Below are 17,396 nucleotides of genomic sequence, written 5' to 3'. Positions count from 1 at the left end.
CATGTAATTGCAACAACTTGGGAAAACTGGTCTTTACTCCATCTCTCAGAACAGATAACTGTGCCCTCTGCACTAACGCATAAGGGTCAGTATTTTATCCAGTTAAGATTTCAGACTTGAGTTTTATGAACAGAGAAGGAAAAAAGCTGGTTTTCATTTAACATTTTCAGGGGCTAGAACTGATAATTCCAAAAACTCAACTTATTTCAAGTTACTGCTAAGGGGAAAAAAAAAAAACGAAAAAAAAAACCCAAACCCAGGTCCCTGCAACACATAAACCAAGAGGCTCATTCCAGCCTTTATTAGAATAATTACAACTAAAAGAAACATGGCACTTTCATTTTCACAACAGAACAAGCATTTTATGAAGTAACAGGGTACAAAGCTATAGCAATACAGTGGAGAAAAAAAATTAAATAAACCAAAACCAAGGTTTGCTGTAGACATCACAGCTGCTCTTATGTGTAAACGACAGCTTTCAAGACAGCAGAGTGCAATGCAGAGGCAGCAACAGCATCATTCTATGCTCAGGGAAGTGGGAGACTCTCACACCAAATATGGTATCACCTAACTGTGTCCTAAGCCAGAGTGAAAGCAGAGGTGTGGAAATGAAGTGGTTTATTCATTTGGTTCACAGTCCTAATCAGTTTCCCTCTTCCAGTACAGCAGGTGGTTGAGTGCCTCCATTCAGACAAAGGCTGTACAGTTACTGAGCCATCTGGGCCTCCATTGCCTGCGCTGTCCATTCTGGAGCTGTCTGACTTATCTTCTCCAGCAGGTTGTTAACCTGGAAACACAGTGACTGAATCTGCTTGTCCCAAGTTGGCAAAGCTTCACGAGCTGGAAAAATAAATTAAAAAAAAAAACAACAAACATCAAACAAAAGCCGTCCAAAACAACGTAAATCTTAGTGATTATTTTGCCTTTTCAACTGCAACGTTTTCTTCTGCCACTGCCCCCACCTACCTCAAAGAGGAACACTCCTGGCAGCTACATCACACTAATTTTTTTATTCAAAAGCTATAATGATTTTGGCTGTCTTTCAGAAGCCTAACTCCTGCACTGCAAAGTAGAACCGAATAGGAAACTTCCTGGTGAACCTGCTCTTACATGGAGACTGATGGAATGAATTCCCACTTTCCAGTGGTTACGAGAACGCATGGTAGGGAGGGTGGGCGAAGTGTGGTCCTCCGTTAAGGCAAACTCTGCCACCTCCTGGCCACAGCAAGAGACAGCAAGCTCGCTTCAGACAAGATACTAAGGCATGGAATTTTCTCACCCTGTGAGGCAACAACTCAAAAAAGCTCACTCTGTGTGGTGCTTAAACAAATAAATTACTGTGGTGGAGCTTACTCTCAAAATGAACGATTCCGTCAATCTGATCAATGAATCCATTCATGCGACCTTCAGTTATCATCTGAGATGCTATCTTTTCTGCCTGAAATAACAGAAGAAAGATGTTAGAAACTTCTTCCATTCTGAAACAAGTTTAAAATTATTAAGACTTTATAACCCTTATGGGTTTTTCAACATCTCCACATGCTGGGGTTGGGGACCCACCAACAACATGAATGACATGATTAGACATACTGTCAGTGGTTCTAGCTCCTCTATTGTTCATTTCACATTGTGTACCTTCTCATAAGGTGTCCTAGATATTTAATCTTCCTCATAATACATTATTTCTTAATATTTAACTTGTCTACCTAATATTTACTACAGCTGTTTTCTCATGTCTCTGATGCTCCTTGTTTTTACAAGATGTAGGAAACTGATACCTTAGCTGCAGGGATCTCTAGTAATGCTCCAAGCTCTTCAAAAGTAATGTTATTGTAAAGTTTGCTTGCAGATAGTAAGTTGTGTTCAATAACAGCTCTGTCCAGGATACTGGAACCTTAGGGGTTAGATGAGGAAAAAAAAAATCATTACTGTATGATTAAAATATTTGGTTTATACTGTAGAGGAAATGGAAAACAAAGAGGTTATGTGTGCATAAGGTCCAGATGCATCTGCCTTGCATCAATGTTCTGCTATGCAGAGGAAAGTGAACAAAAAATGGATGGTGGATAATGTGGTTCATTTTAAGACAGGCAGCTTAAACCCTTTTATTTAATTTCCAGCAGAGCAGTTGGTTTTCCTACAAGACTCAGCATCAGAACTGAGGGAGATTTACCTTCTGTGATCAGGCCCTAGCTTGCCAAATGGAAAGACCATCACATTTGGTTTATTCATTAAAGTACTTAGGAGTAAAATTAACCAGTCCCTTACTATGCTTTTATGATGATAAACCTTCATGTAATTGCTCTCTTCTTGATTTAAAAATTTAACTCATTTGCCCTTTAACCTTCAGTTGAAGATAAGCACATTATTAAATACCAACTAACCTCCATTCTTTACCTTACATGGACAGCCACAAATTGACCCAAGGAAAGGACTGCAGCTTATTGTTAGTAAGCACCTTTCATCGATTTTCACCTGTGTGGTTGCACAGTTATTTATTTGTCCTTAATCAATGAGCACTGTTCATTAGGAAGGTTTTCCTGATTAAGAGGTGCTTTGTGCTTATGTATTTTTCCACTTCAATATTCTTCTAATTCAGAAAATTGAGACCAGAGTGTTTAAGATTTCAGTGAAGTCACTACTTCATGTATTTCTCACTGTTCAGAGGTTCCAAGAACAGAGCTAGTATGTCACTGAAACAGACCAGGAAAAGATTTGGAGAGTGCAAGGTCCAAGTCACCCCCTCACTATCGCTCATCTTCCAACCAAGTCAGGAAGCAGTCCAAATAAATTTATGATCTGTACAGACCATTTACAGCTTCATGCATATCACATGTTTCTAGGCATCCTATTTATAACAGTGCCTTAGAACTGGAGAAGTTCAAAAGGACAGAGACTCAAAGTACGAGGCAAGGATAGAAACCCTGGGAAGCTGTCGGTGAAGAGGACTGCACATGGACAGAGAAGACACCATTTCACAAGTTATCTTCTAGAAGAATACTTCAAAACCTTAATAGCCAATCAGAAAGGTCAACTATGGTAAGAAGCTTTACTATTAAACTATACTGAGGGTAACATGTTGGGAAATAATTTTAAAATAACCATATAAGCAATAATAAATTCTTTTCCATCACACTTCTTGACTGCATTGGGCAAATCTAACTCCTGTGGATGACAGACCTAGCACTACAAGGCTTTAGAGAAATATGTACCATCAGCTGTAGTTGCTTTCTGGTGAGGCATTAGCATAGCTGCAAACTCTTGCAGTTGATTTCCACGAATAATTCTGTCAAGATACATTTTCTCCAAGATCCCATAGGCTGCCAGCTGCTGGCATCTCTCATCCTTGAAGAGTGTAGCAAGCATTCGAGAACGCTGTTGTCCTAGGAGAGTCAAGAAGAATCCTCCTAAATGATCACCAAAGTATTGAGTGTTTAGAGACAAACAACAGTTATCATGATTTTTTCCTCAATAAATGTAAATAACCAACAAAGCTCTACCAAAGAAACTCTGTTGTATTCAGTCCAAAAACACCTTATCAGTAGCAAAGACACAGAACTAATCCAAATCTGAGTTAACAGTATGCCAATAGGCAATTCTGACACCATACTCAGAATTCTGGATTCCTTATCAAATCTTAGTTACAAGATCCCTCCCTACGAGTAATGCACAAGCTGACTTGCTTCACGGGATATGAAATACCTATGTTGGGTCTTCCATACAAAAATGTACCATGTTTTTTACCTGCTGATGCCAAAATAGTACAATGCAAAGCATGCTTTAATGCCTCCAGTCGCTCAGTTTCATGGACTATGCTCTTATAGGACAGCTCATTGTATCTTTGGGCAGCCTCAATGAACTTTCTTCTGTAATCAAGAACTCGAGCATAGCAAACCTAGAAAGAAGATATGTCTCAGAAAAAAATAACAGGGGTGGCTGCATAATATAGGGGTGTATAAATTGACACATTATGAAGTGACAGCTCCCATAAACATAGCTTCACTGCATCTTAGGGAAATCTGTCTTCGAATTATTAGCTCAACTTGTAAAGCCCTTACTAAAGCATCAAGGAAAGGAATTGAAAGTGCATTTCCCAGCACTATTCACATGTTAAACACTGCAAATGTCTAAATGCCAGAAACTAAGTAAATGAAATATTGTACAGCTGACACTGTACTTACATAAACTTCCCCTTCACTACTGACATTGACAGCTAGCACTTAGGTAGCAATTTGTATGTTTCAAGTGTTTTTTTTCCTTTCAGCACTGTAACAGCATCTGATCTTTCTTCTCTCCCCTCTAAACTTTCTAAATGCTTACAGAAAATATTTACACTTCCAACTGAGTGCATGCTTTAAAACACAGAGTGGGAGAAAAAAAGGAAAAACCAACAAAACAAAACACACACCCCACCCCTACCCCCCCCAAATTACAGCTCATGAGCTTGTGGCACATCTGCTTTGCGCTGTTGAATTTTAAACACCACCACCTCCTGATTAGTACTGTCACACTATAGTTATCACTGCTCATCCCAGTTACTAAAATGCTTTGAGAAATTAGTGTATGAACTATGTACACAGTAAACCCACAAAAGGTTTGCAATTACTTCATTACTTGAGACTTAAAGCTACGTTTATGGATGTGACCTACTAGTTAACTACACAAGGGGAGGGGGAAGTTTCTCTCATTCCTAATATTGGATGCAATTTATTTCCCTACTTAGATTTACAGACAACAGTGAAGGCAAAATTTTCAACAACATTTCGGACACTTTGAAGCCTAAGTTTTATTTTCAATAATGCCAGTAAAGCTGGCATTTAAATAACCTTTGCAGACTTATCTTCAAATCATAAAGTATGAGCTGTTTAATTATTGCTAAGATGTGGCTCTCAAGCTCCCAAAACCACTTAGAAGCTTTTCCCTTTGTCTATTTTCTCATTATGAAAGTTTTAGCTGCACTGTATGAAAACATCTCAATGTGGAATCACCACTCTTTAGAAAGAAAAAGCAATAAAGCAAGTCAGACAACCTTATAATGGATTTGCAGCTGTTCGTTAGTCGATTCATTCTGAAGCAGGGAAGCTCGATTAATATAAGCTTCTGCTTGAACTGGGTCATCATCTTCCAGATACAGCCTGGCAATTTTCAGGTAGGTCTCCAGTTTATAGTCTACATTGTACTGTCTGTAGAGAAACAGAAATGCAAATACTCAGAGTCGCTCCGCAAGTACCCGTGCTCTTAGCTGTTCTTAGCATGTATTATGATTCTTAAGCATTTGGCAACATTTGCTTTACCTTGCTTTCTTCGCCCCTAACAACAAAATTAGTATGCTCTGTTCAGGGTAAGGAAATTTGAGATGAATGCCAACATAGAACTGGCTCCTACGAACACTAACAGAAATAATGCTGTCCATCAAGAGACAAATGTACACTCTAATAATGTGGTTTTAGTGGACTAGTTTTTTAAGCCGCTGACTGCTTCAGTTAAGAAGCAATCTTCAAGTGGAACAAATAGGTGCTAAATATGCAAAAGCTATAGCAATTCCTTCTACATGCACACGAGAAAAAGGATAGAAAGGACAGTCAAAGAAAAGTAACAGAAAGAGTTCTAGAATTAAAAAGCCCCAACCAATCCACAAAGAAACAAAACACCACAAAACCCCTCAACTGTATTTATTAATATCCAATTTCAAATTATGTCTTCATTGAGAACTGTAAAGGCAAACACATGGTAGAACTGCCACCTTCGAAGAACCTTTAAATAACTTAGAAGCAGTTTTGTGAAATACTATCAAAAAGGCTGTTTTATCGAGAGTAATAAACATTGCAAAACTTCCAGTGCAGTATTTTGACCCACTAAACATGTTGTCACATCAAGCTATGCTTTCGTCATCCAACAACAGTTCTGTCATCAGCTACTGAAACTCTGGGATAACATGCAACCCAAAAATTCTCACTCACTGGTCTAGTTAAGTACAAAGGCAGCAAACATATTTAACAACCCAGAACTACGTCTAGCACAGAACTTACTTTTGCCCTGTTTCCAAAGGGATCCCCACCAATACTTGCGCTGCATTTCTCCAGTCTTCTTCTTTCTCATAGATTGATGCAAGATGTTGCCTTACTGAAGCGACCTCAACAAAAACAAAAGTAATAGCAAATGCTATAGAAGTTGCATAGCTCTGTATTAACCTGCACAGTATTTGTTCTTGCTCATGAATCCCCTCAACCAGTACCCTAGCTCCACAGACAAAGCAACCTGCACATATGCAACTCTTCCCACATGAGAAGTGCCATGTGGAACTCCTGGATCAGACTTCAATACCAAGCTTTTTAAATACGAGTGCTGGTTCGAAGCATTTTCGCTGAAGCTTCTGACAAACTAAAAGGAATTTATCTTCAAGGACCGATAGGTATTAACCTTTTATAAAGCTTTTAAAAAGATTAAATGAGGCTTCCAAGAACTGGTGCATCAAGATTCACAAGCCATTTCTTGCAGTTATATCTCATACCATGCCTGTAAGATATGAATGAGGTGAACTACGATTCAATCTTAATGCAGAAACTTCTATTTTGTAGAGCCTCTGTCAGCAGCTAAAATATTAGTGCTTATAATCTGGGTTTTATATGCAAAAGTGTCGGTAGAAAAAAAAGGAATCATCTGATGTCTTGGATTTAATTTATGCATAATCATTCTAACATATAGGCAAGCATGTTCAATTAATACTTAGAGTAAAAGCTGATTAAAAAGAAGATAAAGAGAAGCAAATAAAAATCATGGCAGAAACTGCCTTGCTTTTCTTCTCAAATGCTAGATCCTAAAGGCTTTTTACGTAAACATCATCTGTAAAAACTCTCAGATAATGGTGAATGCTCACATAACAAAACCAAGGACTGAACTGAAAAGCAACTGCTGCACATTCAGCAGTTAACAAGAACTACAATTCAAGAGAACATTTTTTTCTGGTAAAATTATTATGGCTGAAAAGCACACATATTTATTTTGAAACAACAACTATTTATCAAGATGCTTCTCTCTTTACATCACCTGCCTGTTCCTTTAGCTGTGTAAAATGCAATATAGTAAGAACCAGCATGTCTCTCAACAGTACTCCCAGTAGCTCAAGCGTTGTTTCATTTTAAGAGGCCATTTTCCTGGAGCAGAGGAATTAAATGCCCAGCATCCTGATGAAGTAACAAAGTCTGTATCCTTTGCTAGGTCCTAAATACTCTCTACATTTTGCTCAGGTTTTGCATGTACAGGAATGCAAAACTGGACTCTAAGTAGGAACATTCGTTTTGAACAGTTTTGAAGACTTAAAATCATAAACAGATAAGCAGAAAAAAAAAAAACAACAAAACAAACCAAGCCTGCGAACAAAAAACTCCTTGTCACTGATCTCTCACCTGCTCTTCAAATGAAATAACTCTGGGCTGTATTTTTTCCAAGGTGAAGTGGTAAATTTCTTTGGCTGTGCTGTCAGGAAGACTTGGAAGATGTGTACAGAAGTCTGTCAGTAGCTGACGTGAGATCACTAGACTGACATTCTCGTTCACCACTGGTTGAGAGACACATGGAAGAAAAACACAAGATAGATGCAATGCCTGTCAGTGCCTTCACTGTAAGCAGTAACTTGCTTTTGGATTAATTTTGAGTAGTTCAAGTTTCAAAATCTGTATCTATGTGAAATTTGGGGGGTTTTCTTTGGTTTTTTTTTTTTGATTATTTTTTTCCTTCTTGGTGATTATTTTTTTTTCCTTCTTGGAAAGTTTATTTACACTAGAGGTCACCAGAGTTCTAACCTGACAAATAATTAATTTCTCACTTTGATTCAGTTTAGAGAGATGCTTCATCCTGAATCACTGTTCTCAGTTGCTGAAACATCTTGAACAAAACAAAACATTAAGCTAAATTCACTAAGCTTATTCTTAACTTTAAAAAATCGTAACTGGTATAATTTATAGAGGTCTACTATTAACCAAAAATCTAATACAACACCAAAAAAAACAAAACCACACTATCATTTCTTCTTGATAGTTTTTCAAACCAATTTGAGATGGGAAAAGAAGGGGGTTGTTAGTTTAAATACCACCTGGCATTCAGTATCAAATTTAGCATTTAAGAGATTACTTGATGTTTTTACCTTCTGACCCTGTCACACTGTCAAGTTAGAAAGCTGTTATCACTTGCAAACCTTACAAGCCCATTCTCCCTAAACTTCTGAATGTGGTGATGATGGTTCCTCCTTTATTTGTGTTTGAACTCCTACAGGACCAAAATACCACTTATTTACGTAGCCTCACATAGAGTTAACAAATACTCAGTCCCATAGACCTCTGGCCTTCACTTAGTGTGCAATCGACTACACTAGATGCACTTACTTGCTTCTACAAAAGCTTTCAAAGCTTCAAGTTGTTCTGCCCCCGACAGCTGAATGGCTTTTTCCAATATTTGACGATATCTGTCCACAGACAAAAAAAAAAAAAATAAAAAAAATTCACTCATAGGGCACATTTTTTCACTAAAAAGTTGCATTTCTTTTATTAAATTTTCTATGTCAGAGCCCTACTTATACTTTTATTTTCTATATTCTTGAGGTAGCAATTCTCCCAAGTGTTTTTGCTCAAATGTCAGGAACATTCACTTGGAATTGGTATCCCAGAACTAGATTCTCAGATAACATAGTTCATTATTTTCTTATCTAAGAATATATACGTAAATTTTAAAGTTAAAAAAAGAAATCATCTCCTTAGGATAGTGCACAGAAAAAGTAATAAAAACTACATCACTCAGGAATTAAGGTTAATGAAGTTAGTCAAATGTTCAAATTGCCATAGTCAATGAGAATGAGAAACAGTGATGGGAGTAGGCCATGATTAATGTTACGGCCACTTGATATGAGCATAGGCACAGGCTCTGCATTTTTAAGTGTTTATTCCTGCAAAAAATGACAACTCCAGTTTTCACACTGCATGAAATTAATTCACTTTGCCTGGGCCATAATCTCAGCGTGTGCCATACTGGTTAAGTACTACATTCATGATGAAACCACATTTTGAGAGGATCTTTTCCAAGTTTTTACACAGAACTCCTGTAGTTTTTACACAGAACTCCTAAAAGTGAAGCAATTCCTCTACAAAATAAGCAATCAGACTGGGGAAGAATTTCTGTTTACTGACTGACATCTGACCGAATTCTCAGGTGAAAGAAAATGTACATGACACATTCCACTGAGTAGCTCAAATCCCAACGTTTGCTATCAAAAATACCCACACTAATGAAAATAAGAATAATGGGGTTACTGACATATCTACAGAAAACAAGTTCCCTGGCCTCAGTTTCGCGCAGCCGACGGGCATGCAGTCGAGCTGAGGTGCTACGGGCACACACAGGAGATCGCTAAGGCCCCAAGCCTATGCCGAGACACCGCCAGCACAGAACAGATCATTGTTACAAACGATAAATAAACAAAAAATAACAAAATCACGAAGCGAAATCTACTGAAAAAAGGGCGGCCGTGGGGCAAGAGCCGCCTCGCCCGCCCAGGGGCCGGCAGCCTCCTTTTCACCTCTCCCCGTTCCCAAGGGCCACTCGCCCCCCTCCTCCCTGCCGGGGCCGGCACTCACTTGCCCGCCAGATCCTTGTGCGAGCCACTGGAGTTCATCAGCTGCGCCAGGTCCTGCCTCACAGCGGCCGCCATCTTCGCCAACCCACCGCCGTCCCCCTAGAGCGACGCGCGCCTCCTCATAGAGCCGCGCCGCCGGCAGGATAGACGGGACGCGGCGCGGCGGGGTCACGTGAAGAGCAGGGAGGGCCGCAACAGGCAGCACTCGGCTAGAGGGGAAAAAGCTCAGGCAGACCCCCCGCACATGTGCCCCTCAGGGCCGCGAAGAGGCATGTATATAAATATACATATACACGTATAGAATCACGCTTGCTGGCGGCCTCTAACCCAGACCAAGACCAACCCAACGCAGGCCGCGCTGGGTCCTCCTTGAGGGTGGCGAGCAGTTCCGGAAGCGGGCAGGGAGGCGGTCCCGGAAGTGCGGGGTGGGGCGCCGCGCCGGCGGTTGCCAGGGCGGCGAGGGGCAGTATTATGGGATGCGGCGGGGGAATGGCGCGGGGCGCGTGATTTTGAACAAACACGGCTGCTTCGTCCCGGCCGCTGCCGCCGCCACGGCCGCCGGCCGCGGTAGCGGAGGGTACTGGACCGGCGGCGGCGCAAGGCACGGGGAGCGGGCGGTGAGAAGCATTAATAGCAATAGTGGCGGAGGAGGAGGAGGAGAGGGAAGAGCGCCCGCCCGCCCGGTGAGTGCGAGGGGCGGGAAAGCGGCGGCAGGAGGATGAAGAAGCGGGCGGAGGCACAGCCCCGCTGACGGGGGGGGGCAGTGGCGAAGCCCAGGAGAGAGCGGCAAAGCACTGACAACCTCCTCCCGTCTGAGAGGCACAGGCCTAGCCCCGCTGGGCGCGCTCCCTGCCGCGGGGCGGGCTCCCGGGCGGCCCCGCCGACCTCCCCAGGCTTTCGGGCACAGGCATTCAGGTCGCCCCGCTTCCGCGGGGAATGCCCGCTCGGCGGGTCTCATCACCGTTGGTCGTTGAGATCACCTGCGCCCAAAGCTGCGGCGGAGCCGTGGGGTTAAAAAGGGCCCGGGGAGCGGCGGCCGGGCGGGAGGAGTCGGCGGGTGGAGGACGGCGACGCCGAGGCTTCCTCCTTGGACAGGGGATCCGTGCAGAGCCCGCCGCCTTCCCTGCCGGTCCGGAAGCAGTTGGTGTTTGGCGGTGGGGCAGATCGGGGCGGGGCGGCGGGGGCAGGTGCGGCGGGGGCGGGCCGCGGGGACCGGTGGTGACGGGTTGAAAATGGCGGATCTTTCGAAATACGGTGGCGGCTGCTGGCGGCGCCCGGCGGCTCTCGCCCGCCGATGAGGTGAAGCCCAGGGGGTCGGACGGGGGGAATGATCGCGGCGGGGCGGGCGGCGGCGGCCGTCGTGCGGTTCCAATGGTGGTGGCTGCTGGGGCTCACCTCGCTGGGCCCGGGGCCGGCGGGCCTCGTCAGCTCCTTTGGCCTACGGGACACCGCGTCGGGCGTTGGGGAGCCTTCGGGGTCGGTGCTCCCAGGTCCCCGGTTGTGGCGGCGGCGGGACGCGGTGGCAACTGGTTTAGGGCCGGAGGCTCTTCTCTCCAGGTTTTTGCTCTCATCAGCTACCTGAAAGGAGGTTGTAGTGAGATGGGGTTGGTCTCTTCTCGCCAGTAACAAGTGACAGGACGAAAGGTAACGACCTGAAGCTGCACCAGGGATGGTTTACACTGGATATTAGGAACAATTTATTTACCGAAGGGGGTGGGCAGGCATTGAAACAGGCTTCTCTGGTCAGTGGTGGAATCACTGTCTCTGGAAAGGTTTATAAACTGGATAGACGAGGCACTTAGTGACATGGTTTAGTGGTGGTCTTGGTAGTCCTGGAATAATGGCTGGACTTGATGAGTTTAAAGGTCTCTTCCAAGCCCGCTAATTTTTGATTTGCCGGTGTGGGTCGTTGGAGGGACCAGGCTGCCCCCAGAGGACCTGCCAGGGCTGTGCTGGACTTGGACCAGTGGGATGACGACCTTCCTTTCTCTGCGGGGATGCTCACTCAGGCTCTGCTTGCAGAGTGGGGTGTGGTGAAAACGGCATAGTCTGTTTTCCACACTTCTTAATTCTCCCAAGTATGAGGATGTACCTGTGCCTTCAGTGTGCTGCAGCACAGCTGAGGGCAGCTGTTGAGTTTGAAGTGAATTTAGCTGGACTCTCTTTTGGGATAGTCCCTGCTTCTGTTTTCATTGCTCTTTTTATGAGGTATATTGGCGATCAGAATGTGTTACTAATTATTTGTGGCTTTGACTTTGAAGCACATCGTGTACTAATTACGTAATGTTTGGGATGGACGTTTTGAGTTCTGGAAAGCACTGTGGCATTGAACAAGATTGTGAACAGGAGGAAAGCCCTCAGACTTAATACTTAAGTGAAGAAAGAACAGATATTTACACGGTCTGCCATGAAGCTCATCCTTCTGAACAGTTGCTTGAAGTATATTGCAGTTATTGTAGAAAATACTGAATCTAGAAAAGTAATTTAGAATATTCTTTGCAGTGTTTACATAAAGGCAATGTCTTGTGTGTGTGGTTAGCTTAATCACAATAACTTTGACTGATTAGAGATAAGAAGAATAGCAAGGTATCAGCTGAGTATTTATTCTGTTAGGGGAATCCTTTTGTAAAATAAAATGCATTAGACTTGTCTTTTTTTTTTCCCCCCCCCTCAAGATACCCACTTTACATATGTGTCAGCAAGTAGTTACATATTTTATACAGACTTGTATCAACCTACAGGCAGATGTAAGGCTGTATTGCCCTGTAGGTCAGGCACTTTTAAACGCTGGCTTGGAGAGTGTATTAGAAAATAGAGCCTAGATTCTCAAATGGGTTTGAAAGTACTTCATGCTCCTTGTAATGCAGTAAGTTTGGAAAGCTTGTTATGCAGGGTTGATTGTTCATACTATGTATCCAGAACTCTCTGTTGTTTGACTTGGTTATACTTCTGTGGTATCCAAACTGAGATAGTTTGTAACTGCATGCTCTGAATGCTTCAGCTAGAATTCTCAAAAAGCTTTAACTGGTTTCAGGTTTGGTATCTGCTAACCACAGGAAAATGGAGTGTGGCAGCCAGATTTCAGCGATAAAGACATTGTTGTCTCATATGTTTGGATATAATTTCTTTTTGCTTTTGAAAAGTAGTCAAAGCCTCTTAGGTTCTTTTCCTTACATTTGTTAGAAAAATAATGTAGGGTGGGAGTAAGGTAGATTGGAGATGTCTGGTTTGATTCTTGCTTCAGGAATGAAATGTGCTTTCTTATCTATCACTTGGCCTGCTTGTGCTTCTGTTCCATTCCTTTGCTACAGAGGTAGTGCTTTCCTCATGTACAGTTATAAGCACATCTCAGTGTCCTGCGGAATTTATATGCTACAATGATGGGATTCATAACAAGCAACTAGGAGACAAACTCAGGGTTCTGGGTGGTTTTGTTTGTTAGTTGTTTGATTCTGTTGGGGGGTTTTGGTGGTTTTGGGGGGAGAGGCAAGTTGGGTTTGAGTGTTCAGTATTTTTGGGGGGGGATATTATTATTAGCTGAAGGATCACCCAACAAGAACTGTAAAACATTTCTTGAACTCTTGATTCAAGGGCTTTTATTTTGCCAGGCTCTACATTTGAGTGGTTTCCTTTCTACAGTTGCTTAGAGAACTGGTAAGGAGCTGTTATGGTTTAAACCCAGCCAGCAACTAAGCACCACACAGCCACTTGCGCCTCTTGTGGGAGGGGGGAGAGAATCAGAAGAGTAAAAATGAGAAAACTCGTGGTTTGAGATAAAGACAATGTAATATGTAAAGCAAAAGCCTTGCACACAAGCAGTACAAAACAGGGAACTAATTCATTGCTTCCCATCAACAGGCAGGTGTTAAGCCGTCTTCAAGAAAGTGAGATCCATCGTTTGTAACAGTTAGTTGGGAACACAGTCACTATGACACTAAGCATTCCCCCCTTCCTCCTTCTTTCTGCAGCTGTGTATACTGAACATTATGTCATATAGTATGGCATATCCTTTTAGTGAGTTAAGGTCAACTGTCCCAGCTGTGTCTTCTCCCAGCTTTTTGTCCTGGCGGAGTGAGGTGAGAAGCAGAAAAGGTCTTTACTCTGTATAGGCACTGTTCAGCAGTAACATCCCTTGTATTTTCATGACTGTTTTCAGCACAAAAATCTAAGACATAGCCCCATACCAGCTACTGTGAAAAAAATTAACTCCATCCCAGCCAAAACCAGCACAGCAGCATGTGTCTTTCACTACAGCCTGTGACTAGGCTTGCTCACTTGACAACACTAGAAAACACAGAAGTTTTTCTTGTGCAAGACGGCTAGAATAACCCTTTGATCTGTGGTGGGAGGGCATAGCTACATGATGCAAGAGGTTCAGGTTTCTCATGTTCCAGATCCAGATGTAGATTAGTGGTTCCTTAACTCTTCCAACTTGTGTGTCATTCCTCTTTACAAGCCGTATTACTACAATTGAACATGTTGCTACCCACATGAGGGTTATGTCCTTGGTTTTGGGCTCTGCCCTGATCTGTCATACAAGTTCAAGCATCTCTGTGATCTGGCTGGGTTGTTTCCTTTCTTTGGAGTAACAGCAGTTTCTGCTATGGACTTGAGAAGCCAATCTGAAGAATGTTTTAGCAACATTTTTAGATGAGTCTGCTGTGAAAAGATTTTTGGGTTCTTTTGGTGATTGGTTGGTTTGGTGTTGGAGTATTTTTTAGCATTTATATCAAAAAGTTCCCGGTGATCTCAGGTCTGGTTACATTCCTTAATCTGCTCTTTCCCCCAAAAACAAAAGTTCTGAATGAAACAGGAGACACAATCTGCAAGCAAGCGAAAATGTTCTGGTTTAAAATCTAATTAAAGTGTCTGGACAGAGCTTTTCTGACAGTTTTTTGTAGTTCTGTACTTGCTGTCAATGTTTTTTTTCTATTTTTTTACTCTCTGATATATTTGGGAGACAATGTGGCTATGCACTGGTATAATCCCGTGTGTACTTGTTACTGCTTTGCTGGTGAGGAAGATGGTTCCTCTCTTTTCTGACAGCTTCTTCCTATTCTATGCTTTCCCCTTCTCTTCTGCTTTGTCAGCACTTAAGCAGCTACACATAGACCACATTTAAGGACTGATCTGCATTAAAACAAACCTGGCTTATGTCTAGGTTAGAGTGAATTAGCACAAAATGGCCTGATATGTTCTGCCACCACTGAGAGTTGGTTGTATTCTTCCCCTTTCCTGTGTGCAGGGAGTATAAATGCCAAGCTGGAACAGGAGAGGGAGGTTCATGGATTTCCCCAGCACTATGACTCAGATAGATTGTTGGTTGTAGTGTGATTTCTTAGTGCTGTTTGGGTGCTTATAGACTTTGAACTGAGATATCTCAGCACACTGACCTACCAGAATTGGCTCACTACTTGGTGGGATAGTTTTATTCCAGGGTTGCACACCATCAGCAGTGTGGAGAAAGTTGCCTGTGACAGCCCACAGTTTGGTTTGGATGTCTAGCTTTAACCCAGCTTGGTTCCTTCACCTGAACTGCCTTTGCATCTACATAAATGTTTGCTAGCGTAAGGAGGGCTGAAAATGTATGGAAATGAACAGGCAGATGCCAAAGGAGGACAGGAGAGCTTTGCAGTAGTGCTGGCTTAATACACACAGGGAATTGGAGTGTAAGGAAAGTAATGCTGCTAATCATGTGCACACAGTGTTCAAAGTAGCAAAGGATGCTTTTTGAAATAACAGTGCAATAAAGATACTGCTAGGATGTTTTTCACAGTGAAGCTTAAAAAAAACTTGGCAGGTGCTTGTTTTATTAGTATATAATTACCAGTTTGACACACAAAGTTTCTTAGTTGGTAGTTCTCCTTTTAGAATTATAATAGAAGCTTAAATTACCCCAAACTTGCCAAGGGAAGAAGAATTTCCACACAATTGATGTGGGGGCAAGTGGTTGGTTAGTTTGATTTGGGTTCTTTGGGTTTTGTTTATGGGTTTGAGGGTTTTTTCCTCCATCGTTCTTTAAAAGAAAACAGCTAGCACCTCTATTATAAACATGGCAGTAGAGACATGAGCATAATTTTTCTTCACATAGTGAAGAAACAAACAAAAAACCCCAACAACAACAAAACCCCAAAACTTTAACTGTGTAATATAAAACTCTCATGTCCATATCACTTGATAGCTATTATATTAATCACCTTGCCTGTTCCTCTGATATGCTGTTCACAGTTGTATGTATGGTGCATCACATAGGGAGTGTTCACTTAACAGAATGTGGAGTAATAGAAAGGGGATGGTGAGTGTTGCTTGAGCGAATTATGGTTGCCTTGGGAACTATTACTTTGAATTTTGCAACTATAGATGGTTAAATTTGCAGTAAAGAACACCTGGTATTTTCTTAGTACTCCTTGTAACTGATGAGAAAAAGACAGTATACTTGCAGTAGTTATGTATTGAGCATTTGATAAGGAGGAGTACAGTTGGCTTTTTTTCCTTGCTATGGTTTGCCATTGGTATTATATATGATAAACCTAGAGACATGATCATCTGGGAAGCGTGCAAGCAAACTGCCTCCATACCTTGTCTTCTGCAGGGAATGGGAAAGAGAGTGGAAATTATTTTGTCAGTGTTCCAAATGCATGTTTTTTTAGTGTGTTAAAGTGATCTGTTTTCATTCTGCTATTACATGTTCAAACATGGTGAGTTTGCAGTCCTAGATGATTAAGTTTTCCATTTTGTGGAGCTTAGCTTTCTTATGGATTAATCATTTTTTTGTTTCATGATATGTATAATTTTAAGGCAATCTCCAGCTCGGTAAGCTTAAACAAAAGACACTGTTAAAAAAAAAACTGCAGTGCTGAGTGATTTTGTAGTTCTTTGGTTTACAGCAAAACAACTGTTTCAATTTTAGAGACAAAATGTAGAGTGTTAGAGAGTAAAAAAAAAAAAAAGTGTAATGCATAAAATGAATTACACTATTTTACCCATTTTTTAAATGGGAGCAAAATTTAAGTATGGCACTTAATTAGGAGAGCTGTAGTATAGTAAGATTGCCTATGTGCAGTTGTGGTCTTTCATTTGATTATATGTCAGCAGTAAAGGGTGGATTTTGGGCATGTGTATGCTTCTATGAAGGCTCTTCTAGCAAATGAGAGAGCATGTCCAATGTCATGACTTTGAAGAACTGCATTTCCTATCTTTTTGTGCCATTGATCTTTGAATTTCAGCTTTCTGGAATAGTTGATGTGTGCTTGTATGTACTTGGTAAAAAGGAATGGGAAAATGCAGCAAACAAGGAAATGAACTAGTATTGACCCAATAAAATTATTTGTTTCTAAGATATGTCCCCCCCCCATCCCCACTCCCCTCATTGAAATAATCTAAAGCATACAATTGATCTTCCCTTTCTTAACTGTAGCTTGTTTCTGCTTTGGATAGGTGGGTGTTCTATGTCATTTAGACTAGCAAGCAGTCAAGACTCTGGGAACCGTGAACCTTACGTTTTTACGTAGTGTGTTCAGTCTTCTGTTTGCTGGGTTAATATCTGGAACGTTAAATGAAGAGTATTTTTTTCCACTTGCGAAGAATAGGTCTGGTGCCAGTCGTGTGAACTGGCAGTAGCAGAGGGACCAACAAGGCTGTAGTCAATTCATCACCTACAATGATAGCAAAGGTTGTCACTTCCGTTTCCTGTGAAGAAAAAAAAAATGATTGTATAGGATGCTTCCAGGAAAGAAACAGAAGACATAACAGAGGGAGACTACTTGTGAGG

General features: G+C 41.9%; 2 protein-coding genes across 3 annotated transcripts in view; one reads left to right on the top strand and one right to left on the bottom strand.

Moving 5' to 3' along the window:
- Positions 1–274: 274 nt before the first annotated feature.
- On the bottom strand, positions 275–9,782 carry COPS4 (COP9 signalosome subunit 4). Of its 2 annotated transcripts, none has more exons than XM_061350890.1 (10): positions 9,627–9,782; positions 8,382–8,461; positions 7,407–7,558; positions 6,030–6,133; positions 5,030–5,183; positions 3,745–3,895; positions 3,213–3,407; positions 1,779–1,894; positions 1,354–1,438; positions 275–840 (listed from the first exon to the last, which is right to left on the bottom strand). In XM_061350890.1, the coding sequence occupies exons 1-10, from the start codon at positions 9,698–9,700 to the stop codon at positions 707–709; spliced, it is 1,245 nt and encodes a 414-aa protein (XP_061206874.1). In that variant the 5' UTR covers positions 9,701–9,782; the 3' UTR covers positions 275–706. The 2 variants fall into 2 exon arrangements, with proteins under 2 accessions (XP_061206874.1, XP_061206875.1); XM_061350891.1 differs by having other exon boundaries at positions 3,213–3,383.
- Positions 9,783–9,849: 67 nt separating this feature from the next.
- LIN54 (lin-54 DREAM MuvB core complex component) overlaps positions 9,850–17,396 on the top strand; it is a 38,658-nt gene continuing 31,111 nt past the window's right edge. Inside the window, exon 1 of the mRNA XM_061350889.1 lies at positions 9,850–10,308. Coding sequence (XP_061206873.1) covers positions 10,102–10,308 — 207 coding nt within the window. The 5' untranslated portion in view covers positions 9,850–10,101. The remainder of the gene's footprint in view (positions 10,309–17,396) is intronic.

The sequence above is a fragment of the Neopsephotus bourkii genome, unplaced genomic scaffold (assembly GCF_033783945.1).
Source record: "Neopsephotus bourkii isolate Nb327-2 ecotype Australia unplaced genomic scaffold, CSIRO-AGI_Nbou_v1 NB_547, whole genome shotgun sequence".
Lineage (NCBI taxonomy): Eukaryota > Metazoa > Chordata > Aves > Psittaciformes > Psittacidae > Neopsephotus > Neopsephotus bourkii.
This window is presented reverse-complemented; position numbering and strand designations above follow the sequence as displayed.